Source organism: Pleurodeles waltl, chromosome 1_1 (assembly GCF_031143425.1).
Source record: "Pleurodeles waltl isolate 20211129_DDA chromosome 1_1, aPleWal1.hap1.20221129, whole genome shotgun sequence".
Classification (NCBI taxonomy): domain Eukaryota; kingdom Metazoa; phylum Chordata; class Amphibia; order Caudata; family Salamandridae; genus Pleurodeles; species Pleurodeles waltl.
The window spans coordinates 327,818,796-327,834,252 of record NC_090436.1 but is presented as its reverse complement, the minus strand read 5'-3'; the positions used below and the strand labels follow the sequence as shown (position 1 = coordinate 327,834,252).

Genomic DNA, 15,457 nt, shown 5'->3' with positions numbered 1-15,457 from the left:
TCGGAAGTAGTGTTACTTTTTCAAGTCCCATTATCTGTCTGATTGTGCCAGGACTCTACCCATGCGGAGCACATAGAATTTCTGCAGATTTTATTTTTTTCCAGTAAACGTGGATTTGATGTAGGAGGCTCTAAAATGCACGTAAAAGCTACTCCCCCTCACCCCCTAAAAAAAAGGTCTACCATGCCAAAGGGACCAATTAGCAGAAAGCCCTCCTGTCCACCACACCACCAGCCAGCCACTCAGATTCCGCAGCTGCAGACCGTAGAGCTGTAAAATCGAGGAAAGATTACCATGACATAAGCCACAAAGGTTCACAATCAGGAACGTTGACCAGGTTGACCACCTTCAAGAACAATCAGCACAAATTGAGAAGGGCCGTTACATGCTATTGAGAAATGGAATGCCAGCCCCCAGAAAACTGTGGGCAATAGGTGCATTTTAATTTACAAGCTTCTGAATGGATGAAAACAAAAGTTATAGGCGGAAATCATCACTCTATATATAAAACGGATCTTCGTGAAAATCCAGTTGATTGATAGGTCTGCAATCATCTTGATAGCTCACAAAAGCTTTTTATAGAGTTTTATGTTAGGTAGACTGCAGGAATGGACGGCAGAAAACATTCTATCCCATTGCAGGTGGGTTTCGGGAGGCCACAGGCACGATTGATCAGGTATTTAGGCTCCAGATGTTATACTGTAAAGTAATTATTTTGAGAGATGGTCACCTGTATATCGTGTTTATGTACCTCCATTCCGCTTTTGACCTAGTACCGAGGCCGTCCCTATGGTGAGTCTTGCAATAAATGGGGGTACCTAGCTGTCTCCACGAGATCGTTGAGAAGTTGCATAGTAACTTTTCACAGGTCAGATGTGGACAGGCCGGCGATCTGACAGACCCGTTCCCTGTAGGCAGAGGGGTCAGGCAGGGGCGTGTACGGCCCCCACGTTATTTCCACTTTATGTTCACTCAAACTATGTTTTTAAGTCTTGTAAATATTATACTGGTGGAAATATAATTATAGTGTTCTGGCGATCTAAAAACAAACAAGCATAACATGTTTTTTTTCGTATGGGGACATTTCAATCTGCTGAATCCTCTTTAAGAAATTTGGTGTAGAGAGAATGTTTGTTTTTGCTTTACCATCTTTAAACCAACCCATAAGCACCTAGGGATTACTTTTTTCAGGTAGATCAAGATCAGAACTGCTCCGGATTCCAGGTAGCATGGCTTTCACGGAACTAACATCAAGGGCCGTGCTGCTGTATGATGAATGGATTAAGGATGCTGGTGAGTATAACAAATGGAGGCACCTATTAAACCATCCTGTAGATGGCACTACATATCAATAATCCTTGTTGGTTTTCAGTTACTAGACAGTCTACAAAAGAACGCCGAAATTGTCCTTGAAATGTGTTTGCAAATGTCTCTGCAGAACAGGTTTAAATCCGTGGGAGACAATAGTAATGCTGTCGAAAGTGTTTGTCGAAAGTGTTTGTATATTACTAGTATGACCTGCTGCAACTAGGTGATTCATGTCCCCACCTGTTCATGACGATGGTTCTAGGAAGTCATGCGCTGAGTCTTGCTGGAGAAGTCCCAGCATTAGCTGAAAGAAGTTCTTTATGAAAAGGATCATCATCAAATGCATGGAGACGCTGCAGCAGGAGTGGAGGGCAAAATAATATAAAATAAATAAGGAATTGAATTTAAAAACTGCTATGCTGACAAATGGAAATGTTATCAAAGTTTAGATGTAGAGTGGGAGCCTGTCTGTATTCTCTCTCTGTACCAAAGCTTCAGTTTAGATAATGTGGCTGTTAGACCTGACATCCTTGGAGTGGTATTCCTCACTCCAACTTTGCTTTTACCTACCCTAATTTTGCTGAGCTTATTTTTGTTGTCTTTAGGACAATTTACCCCTGCTAACACAGCGCTTGTGCTTTTTTTCCTTAAACTTGGCGGAATGGGTTTAACCCTAATTGGGAACTTTAGTTAAGCTATACACCCATGGGGTATGGTACTACCTGTAAATTAAATGCTACCAGTGGGCTGCAGTACTTAATGGTCCACCCCTGCAGCACTGCAATACGTCTCAGACCTGCCACTGCAGCCTTTAGTACAGTTTTAAACAAACTGACATTTCAACCTGGCAAAATAAACCTCTTACCAGGCAAACACCTTCCTTTTTAGGTTGATCATAAGCGTTCAACCTCGTGTATACTTCTTATGGCTTAAAGTGATTTTAATTTGTTGGTTGCAGTGTCCTTTAAAAATTCTTGCTCGCTATTGATCGGTTCTGCCTTTTTCTCCCTCCTTTTTCTGTTTCAGAGCAGTTTCCAATTTGGTTTCTTATCTATTGCTGTGCCGGACTATTTTTGTTATTTCTTTGGTGCTTCCCTTTCACTGTGGGTGTTTTAGGTTGGTAGCTGCCTGTGTTTTATTTCAGCATTCCGTTCATCCCATTTCGCTGACATTTGTTTTAGTTTTTCCCAGTGCTGTCCTTGCTTACTCCTGGCTCCCAAAATAAGCTTATTTTACAAAAGAAACACCCGGTCTTTTAGCTCACTGCTCACGAAAGCCACAATATGCCCTTTCTGGTAGAATACAGCTAAACCTAGAAGCATTGATGTGAAACTTGCTTAGCCTCTCATCGCCTCTCGAGTCCATCTCTCTCCAGGGCCCCTCCCTGCCAGCACTCATGACATCGCACACAGGGCATTGCTTACATCCTTTATTGGGGCCATAAATCCTCTCCGTCTGCTCTGCTTGTTAAAATGTGAGACAAGAATGCTTGTAAGACTTTTCATTCTATTAAAATAAAAAGAAAGTACTTTTCCGCCTTTCTTTTTTTTTTTTTTTTTTTCTTTTTTTTTTTTTATTTCTGTTCAGACATTTACACAGCACGAGGTAGTGCAGTCATCTCCTCGTCTGTCCTCAAGGGCTTGTGATTTCCAATGTCAGTAGCTGCCTTTGACCACAAAACATGGCAGGAAAATAAAAAATTATGAGACAGGGTTGACAAATTTATGTGTCAAGAAACGTTCAGTTCTGAATTTACTATGCCAATAGCTCTAACTTAAGAAAACACAAGACCTATTGCTTCACAAATACTTGCTAATACATATGTCACCCTAAGGTAGACTATAAAAGGCTAATGGGGCAAGGTTCATGGCATTTAAAAAGAAGGATATGTATATAGGTTTGACCTTTTCTGACAGTAAAAAACTAGTGCTAAAGTTGTTTTTCAGTGTAGTAGGGTTATCTCTTCCATAGACTAACCACGGGTTACCTTATTACGTTTAATAAGTGATAACCTCTGTTTGGGAAGATGCAGAGGCATGCTTCTTCCACTCATTCAAATTGGTATTTAAAAGGGTCTTTAACAGTAAAGTCAGAGATTAAGTTGCAATCTTGAAAATGCCACTTTCAGAAAGTTGGCACTTTTCTGCCTAAAGCAAATGTGCCTTTCTGCTAGTGTTCACATGACTGTGAATGGCTCTCCTGTGGTGTGTTGTGTATAGCTTCCAGACATGGGGACAAAAGGGCCTTGAGTGTGGGGCAGTGGGGCCCTCTCCTGATCATGATGTGCTAGAGGTTGTACGCAGCCTTCCTTGACTTCAAAGGGTACCCTGAGGGCTTCACCCAGTCCCCTTTCTGACTTCTGAGGCTGCGTGCCCTGTCACTGAACAATGCAGCTCACACTTGGGCCTACATGCATGTCCTTTGTTACCCTAGGCATTTTGTACCCAAACCAAGAAAAGGGAGATGATTAGACAAATGAGGAATCACCCACCAACAGGATGCCACTGGATATGATAGCTCCTTAAGAAAGTCATCAGAACAATCTTGGGCCTGTGGAAGATTCACATGGCAGACTGTCTTGCTGTCTGAAGAAGGCAAACTGGACCTGCTTGCCTTGAACATCGGATCCCCAGATGTGACTGCAAGGGTCAGTTGACTGACCTCCTTTCTGAGCTGTAGAGATGGAACAAGCTTCCAGAGGGGTCTCCCCTGCAGCTGCCCAGCTGACCAGCAGCACCTGGACATGCCAGAGCCCTGCTGCTGCAGTGAGTCCTGATCCCCAAGAGTTGCTCCCCAGGTCTTGGACCCTTGGCTGGCATAAGAGTGTACTGTTGCTTGAAAACAAAACTCCAGGTGAAAATGTAGAAATGTTGGGCTTCTTGTGAGTGGATTCTTCGGGCCAAGAAATGACCTTCCACAAAGCCTTCCAACGCGAAGCTCCAGTGACCACCTGCTCTTCACACCAAACAGTGACTGCCCCGTCTGCCACCAACTCAAATCTCCAGTGCCGACTGCTCCTTATGCCAAAAACAAACTTTTCACAGCTAACCCGAAGAACCTGCTGAGACTTTTCACGTGGATACGGACGCAAGTAAGATAGACTATTGACCGGGACAAACCTAGTCATTGTATCCAACCAATGCTCCATTGTGGTCAGTCTGAACTTGACTTTTACCCTGTTCAGAGACACTAGACAAATATGAGTGGCATGGTATGTTGTTTGGTGCTATTTCTACCTAGGACTTTAAAACTTCATGTTTCCGTTTCTACTGGGATTTTTGTGGTTGGTTTCAGTGTCGTCTTATTTATTCATTTTTATTCTTTTTCTAAACTTGTTATGGCTTTTTCTTGAGTTTTCACGTTTTTATTGTTTGAATGTTGCATAAATACTTTACACACCCTAACTGCTTTTGTGCCAGGCTACCAGTGAGTTAAGTACAGGTTTATTTAGTGACTTTCAGGGTTCACTTGACAAGGGTTGTGTTTATTATTTAAGTGGGGCTTTCCCCCCTCAACTAATTATTCAATTTCATGCAGTGGGAAGTTTTCCCCAAAATATGGGTATGAAGTATTTTCCTCCTTCATTCCTGAGGGTTTGAAATGTCTCCACTAGCAAGTAAGTGAGAATGGTTTAATTGCAAGAGTTGTGTCCTCTTGGTGATCGTGAAGAATCCTCAATAATGCCTGTTGTTGTCCAGTCTTTTCTGGGACTAAGTAGGTCTGATTGAACTCTTATTTCTCTTGCAGATCCCAGGGTTGAAGACTGGCTGTTCATGTCCTCCCCCATACCACAGACCATTATTGTTGCCTTTTACATATATTTTGTCACTTCCCTTGGACCAAAACTCATGGAAAACAGGAAACCCTTTGAACTGAAACAAATAATGATGATCTACAATTTTAGCATGGTCCTATTCTCACTGTACATGTGCTATGAAGTAAGCAATTTATATATCTCTGAATTTCAAATGCTTGCAGCATGAAAAAACACAATTTTAGGAAGTTGGATCTTAAAAGTAATGCATGTTTAGCTGATCATTTGGTGCTTTTAATCAAGTACATCAAATGCCTATCCCATAGGCCTGAAAAGGTTGGACAACGTGTTTATTGATAAATAGAACAAGTTAGAAGATGACTACAGCCGTGCAACAATAAGATTTTTACAAACCTTTAAATATTAGTCCCACGTTAGAATTGTAATTAGAGTAGCACTTCTGTTCAGCGTGAAAGTGTTAAAACAGTACATCTAACATGGGAAGCTAAACTCGTACAGCTCAGACTATATAACACTATACGTTTAAGGTGGAGTAATAAGCACATTTTGTGATATTAGTACAAGATATTCTGTACCTTCAAACTTCATAGAATATGAATAACAGAAGATAAATATGACATATTTTGCATTCAAATTCTACTTGTACTGGGTTTAAAATTAGACTACAAGAGTGTTTTGAAGTACTTCAACTTTGTTGGCTTTGGCTGTACATATATGATGTATGCAAATGATTCCCTGGTGTTCTGCCTGCCAGTGGGAGCTAGTGTCATTAAATTGAGCCAGTCACCTTCTATCCCTTACCGTTTTTAATCTGTAGAAATATCTGGGGGAACAAAAATTGGTTTTAAAATTACTTCAGTACCTGCAGTATTGAGCACAGATTGCCACTTGGATTGGTAGCCTGCATCACCCAGAAGTACATTTATTCTAAAATGTTACCAGAGTTCAAGGCCCGAGGTTTACAGGGAGTGCAGAATTATTAGGCAAATGAGTATTTTGACCACATCATCCTCTTTATGCATGTTGTCTTACTCCAAGCTGTATAGGCTCGAAAGCCTACTACCAATTAAGCATATTAGGTGATGTGCATCTCTGTAATGAGAAGGGGTGTGGTCTAATGACATCAACACCCTATATCAGGTGTGCATAATTATTAGGCAACTTCCTTTCCTTTGGCAAAATGGGTCAAAAGAAGGACTTGACAGGCTCAGAAAAGTCAAAAATAGTGAGATATCTTGCAGAGGGATGCAGCACTCTTAAAATTGCAAAGCTTCTGAAGCGTGATCATCGAACAATCAAGCGTTTCATTCAAAATAGTCAACAGGGTCGCAAGAAGCGTGTGGAAAAACCAAGGCGCAAAATAACTGCCCATGAACTGAGAAAAGTCAAGCGTGCAGCTGCCACGATGCCACTTGCCACCAGTTTGGCCATATTTCAGAGCTGCAACATCACTGGAGTGCCCAAAAGCACAAGGTGTGCAATACTCAGAGACATGGCCAAGGTAAGAAAGGCTGAAAGACGACCACCACTGAACAAAACACACAAGCTGAAATGTCAAGACTGGGTCAAGAAATATCTCAAGACTGATTTTTCTAAGGTTTTATGGACTGATGAAATGAGAGTGAGTCTTGATGGGCCAGATGGATGGGCCCGTGGCTGGATTGGTAAAGGGCAGAGAGCTCCAGTCCGACTCAGACGCCAGCAAGGTGGAGGTGGAGTACTGGTTTGGGCTGGTATCATCAAAGATGAGCTTGTGGGGCCTTTTCGGGTTGAGGATGGAGTCCAGCTCAACTCCCAGTCCTACTGCCAGTTCCTGGAAGACACCTTCTTCAAGCAGTGGTACAGGAAGAAGTCTGCATCCTTCAAGAAAAACATGATTTTTATGCAGGGCAATGCTCCATCACACACGTCCAAGTACTCCACAGCGTGGCTGGCAAGAAAGGGTATAAAAGAAGGAAATCTAATGACATGGCCTCCTTGTTCACCTGATCTGAACCCCATTGAGAACCTGTGGTCCATCATCAAATGTGAGATTTACAAGGAGGGAAAACAGTACACCTCTCTGAACAGTGTCTGGGAGGCTGTGGTTGCTGCTGCACGCAATGTTGATGGTGAACAGATCAAAACACTGACAGAATCCATGGATGGCAGGCTTTTGAGTGTCCTTGCAAAGAAAGGTGGCTATATTGGTCACTGATTTGTTTTTGTTTTGTTTTTGAATGTCAGAAATGTATATTTGTGAATGTTGAGATGTTATATTGGTTTCACTGGTAATAATAAATAATTGAAATGGCTATATATTAGTTTTTTGTTAAGTTGCCTAATAATTATGCACAGTAATAGTCACCTGCACACACAGATATCCCCCTAACATAGCTAAAACTAAAAACAAACTAAAAACTACTTCCAAAAATATTCAGCTTTGATATTAATGAGTTTTTTGGGTTCATTGAGAACATGGTTGTTGTTCAATAATAAAAATAATCCTCAAAAATACAACTTGCCTAATAATTCTGCACTCCCTGTATTTAACTCCAACCTCCCTCTGGAGCTGCAGTTGAGTACTCTAGTTGTATATTGTTTTTCCAGTCAAATTATTTGAACAATGGAATTCCCTATTATCAGATCCTCCTCTATAGGAAGTCCCTCCAGCCTTAGGAATACTGAGTTTCCAACTGACGTCTTGTGCCGAATACTGGATGGCAACAGATAAAGCACCAGATGACCGCATATGAATTGGTTTTTACATATTCAAGTAACCAATAGTAAGGTTATTTCACGCCAAGATACTCGTATTGAGTTTAAGGATATGAGAATAGAATAGGTCTTTGGTGCACAAATAACTTCTTAATAACTGTCCTGGTCTTCAAGTCCAGCGCAGGCTAGAAGTAGTGCAGGGCCCTCTGTTGGTAAACACCGGCGCCTGGCACCATCCAAGATATAAATAAGTGTTCAGTAGCACTCTAGTGCGGAAGACTTTGCAGATTATCGCCATTCCACCAACCAATGTCCCAACTGCATAACGTAATATTTTGTCACTTTATTTGTATGCATTGTGTGTTAATATGCATTTGTGTCAACACTTTAACTTGCAGTTCCTTATGTCTGGCTGGGCCACAGGATATTCATACAAGTGTGATATTGTGGACTATTCCAGATCCCCTCAAGCTGTAAGGGTAAGTGTTACTGCTACGAGGTCTGAGTATTACCCACACAGATTTGCAAGTTACAGTTACAATTGCTTTCATTCAAGGTCAGGTCATTGAGTGCATGCAGTGCAGAGATTAATGGATAATGCTCAACAAATTATGGGCTATTGTACTTGGTAAGATAGCAGTGTAACAGATGTAGATTTTTCAATTTTTTTAAAATGTTTTTTTTAAAAAGGTAGTTCAAACAACTCATTGAAGCCGAAGAGCTTGGGGTTTTATTCAGAAAGAATTTATCTTGTGGGTTTTCATGGGCAGGTCTCCTCTCTGTCCCTTTGTGTTAAAAGTATATTTTAAAGAGCATGTACTAACCAGTAGGTTTAGTAGTACTGACTGAGGGTGCAGTAACCGTGCTCCTTCAGGGAATATTCACGCAAGTGGCATTGGTGGTAAGAATGTTTTCATTTCTGAATGCCTGTTCAGGATCTCTAAAGTTAATATGGCAAAAGATGCCTCTCCCTATCCCTTAACCATGTCCAGTTCCAAAATCGTATTTGCTCACCAGACTGCTTGCCACCTGGTTATCGTTCTTCATTTGACAACTACTAATTGACCACATGTATATCACTAAGGCAGAGTTCTTTCTGGCTGGTGCTTGCAATACTTGAAGGACATGGTCTACAACTTCAGTGTGGAGAGATACTGTCCTTTTTGGAGGATTCTTTGGCAGCACAGTGTGTTTTTTAAACTGGGAGAGGGAGAACGCACACTTTGTTTCCATGTCCCATTCCGTGCACAGTGGGAGAGAGCTTTTGAACTGAAGTTCATTTGGCATTAAGTTCATTATTTAAGATCCGAATTGTCAGGTACATGGTGGAAAGTAACAAGGCCAAGATCATATGAGCAAGTTAGGCGTTGGTCGCTTCATACTTGGTCATGTAACATTGATATGACCCAAAACATGTTAAATCTATGTTTAATGCTAAAACATTTTTTGCCAAACATTGTCTCTATTCCTTCACAAGTTTATTGGTAAATGACTGCTTGAAATGTTGCATTGGCTTTAATATATTGTACAGACATGCATTAATTATTTCTTTTTTTTTATCTTAAAGATGGCCTGGACCTGCTGGTTGTATTATTTTTCAAAGTATATTGAATTGTTAGACACGGTAAGCATCCCTTAATATAATAAAAAAGCACTATTGACTTTCCTAAATATATGCCTATCACTGGTTGCTATTATCACTTTAACGTTGCCCGTCACATGTTGTAAATCAGATTGTTCAGAACTACCAAGAAACAAAATTAATGTTTACTGTATACATTTTTATTTCACTTTTTCATTTGGTTATTGGATGAAAATTCCTGTGGTATCTGGTATACTAAAAGAAGATACTATTTTTTGAGAAAGAAGATATAGCCATGTTCTCATCACTAAGTCACACCCATACAAGCATGCAGATCTAAGAAGAAAGCAAACGGAACTAAAAGACAGCGATGCTACTGGGTGATGGATGACTATTTTGCACAGGATTTGTTCACCTTGCACTCTGAACTGGAGACATGAGATCGGCATGACCTCCAATAAATTGCACTGCACGTAATCGGAGTGTGAGAAGTGGATTAGTAGTTTGGATCAATGGTAGGCCACTACAAGTAATACTGTCCCTATTCTTGTTAGGACCAGGAGAGGTTTCAATAATTTAAATCGGAGTTCAACCCCCTGACGGCTATGACACCGAGCGATCTGGCTCAACTTAAGAATGTGTAAAACATTTAGAAGTACCAAAACAGGCAAGTTGAAAACACAATAAAAAAATGCAACTCCAATTTATAAAAATATAAAATATTTTATGAACAAAATAACACCTAAATTACAAAAATCCAATGAAGTGAATTGGAGATATGAATTTGTAAAGTTTGAAATTAAAAAATAGTGCTGCAAAGCACCAACCACAGGCAACTGATCATGCTAGAATGGGACAAGGGTAAGGGTTGAGGCTGGCTGTAATGGAGTGTGGTTGGACCCGGTCAAAGAGTTACCTTCAGCCTTAGAAATGTTTCTGGAGAAAAGTTGGTCATTGGCAGGGCAAGCTGGATCCCAGTCAGGGTTCAACAATGGTGGATTGCTGAAGAGGGGGTCCCAGTGTGGTCTTCAATGAAAGCAGGCGCAGGCATCTGTGCCCAGGAAAGTTTTTACATCTCTTAGCTTTGGCTCAATGTCTCTCTTGGTGAAGCCTCTTACATTCGGACTTAGAAACGTTTCTCAAAGTTAGATCTCCTTCAATGGGGCAGACCAGCAAGTTCGACCTAGCCAGCAATTCGGCATAGACAGTGGTCCCAGTCTCCTGCCAGTTCTTCAGAGAAATAAGTTAACAAAAAAAATGTTAGTCCTAGCTTTTGAAGTTTGGCCAGGAGGAGTACAATCTAACACCAACTACAGGTCCAGGACCTTGTGGCGGGGGTTGGTAGCACTTGGTGTTAGGACTAACTCCAATAAAGGCCAGCACAACAGGGTCAAGGGCAAGTCCAGTTGGAACTGGTCAGCTCTGCTCTTCAAGAAAGTGGGCTTCTTGCAGCTTTTTTGTCCCTGGAGTTGCGAGGAAGTCAGCCAAATGACCTGGGTTGTGTTTAGCGAAATGAGGACCTTCCCTGAAAACCAGTTCTGGAGCAGGTTCCGCCTCCATTCCCCCCCCCCGTCCCCCTTCCCCCTCCAAAATGGGGTTGGTGCCACTCTGGCTACTTGGCCAATGGCACGGGCAGGCCTAGGTGTGAGTTACATCTCCCTGTGACTGTGTATATTCTCTTCTGAAGCTTGTGCAGTTGGTGGGCACATCCCTAAGGCCATCCTGTCAGGAGGTCACACCTTCTCCCAGCCAAGGCCTTTTTGTTACTGCTAACGCGTCCGTCTATGTCAATTTATACACATCAGGACTCGTTTTAGGTCGATGAACCTTTGGACCCAGTGGTGAGTCTCCGTAAGACGAGATTACCAAACATCAAATATATTTCACAATAATCATTAATGAATCTTCGACGCATTCATTAGTTCTCAAACTCAAATAACCACACCTTGAAGGAAGATTTGTGAATTTATTCCCTATTGATTACAATCTAATAATAGACGTATTAATCTCAAACCAAGAAACATTAGAGCATAATCACAAATTGGCAACTATAATGAACATTCAACAATGCGATGATCAGAATCATAGGATAGATACGTTAGCAGAGAATAGGTCATAGTGCATAATAAACCATAGAATATCAGTTCAGCATAGCTACATGTCAGTCACGTCAGGTCCGTCCGTCTAATGAATACCTCATCTAACCTCAAATTAGCATTAGCATGTTGGACTTCATACAAAACAATTTAGAACATCAATTTGGAAAACATCTAACTAAAGACACTTAATTAAACATACAGCAGTTGGTACCTAGAAAGAAAGGCATATAGATTCTGTTAGCATTAATAATTACCCTCCTCGAGTTAAGTCCGCATACAGGATCAGTCTTCGTCTTCAGGACATCAGACGGTTCACCGTCAATCTATCTAAATAGAAACAAGGGACACTTTCCTCTTAAGGAGGAAAGTGTAATAGGGCAGTCTATGGGCTAGGATAATTTTGTCTAAGTCACAAATCACCAAATAGAGTGACAGAGTTTCTGGAAGCAATCAATACCATTCCTACCTAATGTGTCTCGTCTCATGTGTCATGAGTTTTTATCCCCTTTTCGTAATACATTCCCCCAAAATTCTATTGGTTAGTAACTACACCCCATTATTGGTAACCAATCAAATTATACATTAAGTAATGCATTTGTCATTTCTTGATATCAGCTTGTCTTCCAATTGGTCTTCATAATCGGCATTTTCGTAGGTGGTACGTCCGGGGTTACTTCACCATCTTGGCACACGTCTCAGGTCAAAAGTTCTCTTCCCCTCGTCTCATTGTCCTTGAAAGTGTCCATGTTTATTTCTAATTACATAATTTTGAGCTAGAAACTACTAGCATACGAATGTGAAAATTCCTTCATGTTTCGAATTATTACAGAATGAACAATAGCTGGGTCATGGTCATTTGCAAGTCCGCACACAGAAGAAACCGAAAAAAAAGCTTTAAATGAGTTACACAGCTAGTTCGCGACTCATGCTAACTTAAGACATACGAGTTCTAATGAATACAGTTTTGATCGTAATAATGCGTATAACTGAAAGATTATTATTATTATTCAACATTAGTGTTCATAATTGAGAATCTTTACGTTTATTAATACATTTTAATTATTATTGATTAATATTGCTTTGTCAAATGTAAGCGTTTCGCGTCTATAATATATATTTAAACTACACTCTCTCAGTCCCTCCTCTGATGACGCTCGTCATCACATAATTCTTGATCTTCAATTTTTCACCTTGCGCATTTCAACATCTTGCCCTTTATGTGAACTTTCCCATATTTTATTGAACATTTTCTCTCTTTCACTTTCTTCATTCCGTTTGGCTCTTTTTGACAAGTTTCTCTTAATTTTGTCATTAATTTTGCATGCTCCCCATAATCCTAATAGACAAATCAAAACAATTAGTAGGCCCAGCATAATTTTTGCAAGAACTCCATTCCAAATGTTGGTAAACCAGTTTCCTACCCGGGCAATTCCTTTTCCAAATTTTTCCCAAACTCCAGGTTCTTTTAGATCCTTCAAATCTGTACTATCTCTAGTCAAGTTAGTAAGCATGTTTCTAATTTTCTTACTGTTATTAGGTATATATGAGCAGCAGTGACGCTCATTAAGCATTTTGCACACACCTCCATTCTTTGCTAAAAGAATGTCTAAAGCAAGCCGATTTTGAAGGGTCATAGCTCTTTCTGCAGCAAGTTCAGTATCCATTAATAATATTGCTCCTGTAAAATTTGTCAGCATGTTATCCACAATAGTAGACAACTTTTGAATTTTCATAGAATTTAAGATAACCCCAACTGATGGGATTATTGCTCCAAATATGTCACCAATGACAGCAGCCACTGATTCTCGTTTTTGTCTAGAATGATGTATTTCAGAAGATTTAGGTATTTGTTTTAAGTCATCAATCTGGTATATCTTTGGGAAAACTATTCCCAAATAACATGTCCCATACCATCCCTTTGGGAGACGGTAATATGCATTCAACCCACAGATGTAATAGATTCCAGGAATCGCTGGGTCTTGTCCATTTAACATGAAGGTCCATTTACTCTGAAACAAAAACACATGCCTACATTCACTCGTACCCACAAACAAATTGTCTTGATCGGATTTTGGTCTGTATATACATAGCCTACCTACGTGTAAAGCATCTATAGCTAATTTGCCTTGTGTTTTAATGGCAGTGTAAGCATAATCATTTGCATAAGTACGTTTTTCTAAGCCTTTTTCTAACTTCTCTTTTAATGCTTTGCGTCTATCATCTGTGTGATCTAAAAAGCTTTTCTCCACAGGAGACAATAAGCATGTTAAATTGTTGCGGTGTGCATAAGCAGTTCCAAATGTTAGTGTTGGCTCAAAGAATCCTCTAACTAATTTTATATCCTGCTCTTTAGCTAGCTTATTTAAGAATTCAATTACAAGCACAAAAGAAAACACAACATCCAGATTCGAATAGAAGTATTGTACATGCTCTTGATTATAGAATCTCGTTAGTAGCAAACTGCAGCTAATCCCATAAGTAAGAGGGAGGCTATGATAAGTAACCCCCTCCTGTTTTTAGTACACACAACAATCTTTTGTCTCCATAGTTTCCACATACTCATTTAATAAGCGATAGAAGATATTAGTAGAAAGTTCCCCCTTTGTATTAGTTCCCTCATGTAGATGTTTAGTATCTTGTTCAAATTTCTCCCACGGTGATAATTTTATTAGTTGTAGTCTCCGGTTTTGAAGTTGCATTAATAGTTTCACTCTCTTTCCACGGCATTCCCACAATCATTATTGCACATACAACACCTATCATAAGTCCTAACCAACCACACACCTTACTTCCTTTGTTGCTATAGGCCATATTTGTATAGAATCAGAATAGTAGATCGACAATCAACTTAAGATGGCAAACTCTTTCTGCGTATTTACAGCGTCTTCTCTCACTCCAGGACCCTTTTTGTCAGCTCAGGTTAGCAGCTTGTCGCAATCAGGTTTCTTATAAGTCAAATCCAGGTTTAATTGTCTCTTTCCGGTAGGTTTATAAAGTCTCTTTCCTTTTAATATATTTTCCCAAGATTTCCTGTTGTTGTTTTTCTTCAGGTACCGTAGTATTGGCCAGGCACTTCTCAATCAAAACAGAATGCTAAGAATTCTTGTTGCCATTCAGAGGTTGTAGCATATGCCCATTCAGGACCTGTGTACCTTCGGTTTGCTATTCTCTTTCTTTCTAATCTTCGCTCGCCTTGCTGTTCCCCTTCACTCAGATCATCTGCTTGTGAGGTATCGCTTTCTTCTATTATTGTCTCATTTGTTAATTCTCTTATTCTAAAAGGCGACTTTTCTGGCCATGTATCACCTCTATGTGTCTTGTTTCGGTGTCTTCCTTCAGGATGCTTGACAGCACCCTCCTCTTGTGATATGGTGTTTTCTCTTGATAGGCTTGGAGCTCGATCAGAGGAGTCTGATTCGTTCTGATTTAAATTTACCACTTCTCCGTCTCTCTCTCCTTCCGGTTCGATACTGTATTCGGGTTCTGAATTGTATTCGTCTGCTTCTGGGAGAACCTCTCCTTGTCTTTGTTCTCCTGCTGCCTCCACTGAGATTGGCACTCAGTCACCTCTCTCGAACTCTCTGATAGTGTGAGGGACGCGGCTGTTCTCAGCGGGCTTTCCTGTAGTCTCAGATCCTTCTTGACTGATCTCTGACTCTGAGACTTCTCCTCTCGAAGTTGCTGTACCGGAATTTTCAAGTTCCTCTTCAACAGGACATGTTACCTTTTTTGTATGGCTGGCATGTATCCAGTTGGGAACCCCGGCACACTTCACAGCAGTAGTGGTCGTCAATATCACTTGATATGGCCCTTTCCAACGCGGCTCAAGACACGATTTTCTTACGTGCTTCTTGACAACCACCCAATCTCCAGCTTGCAGAGAGTGTCCTGGTTCGCCGATTGGTGGTAACGTGTTAGCTTCCACCTGGTGAGAGAAAGAGCGTATCACGTCAGCCAAACTTTTGCAGTAATCCAACACCATATCATCTGTAATAT

At 40.6% G+C, this 15,457-nt stretch overlaps 1 protein-coding gene across 1 annotated transcript in view; it reads left to right on the top strand.

Moving 5' to 3' along the window:
- The window catches only part of ELOVL7 (ELOVL fatty acid elongase 7), a 103,225-nt gene that overhangs the window by 30,175 nt on the left and 57,593 nt on the right, over nucleotides 1-15,457 (top strand). Inside the window, exons 2-5 of the mRNA XM_069222527.1 lie at nucleotides 1,192-1,293; nucleotides 5,056-5,246; nucleotides 8,179-8,259; nucleotides 9,348-9,404. Of these exons, the coding sequence (XP_069078628.1) occupies nucleotides 1,230-1,293; nucleotides 5,056-5,246; nucleotides 8,179-8,259; nucleotides 9,348-9,404 (393 nt within the window). The 5' untranslated portion in view covers nucleotides 1,192-1,229. The remainder of the gene's footprint in view (nucleotides 1-1,191; nucleotides 1,294-5,055; nucleotides 5,247-8,178; nucleotides 8,260-9,347; nucleotides 9,405-15,457) is intronic.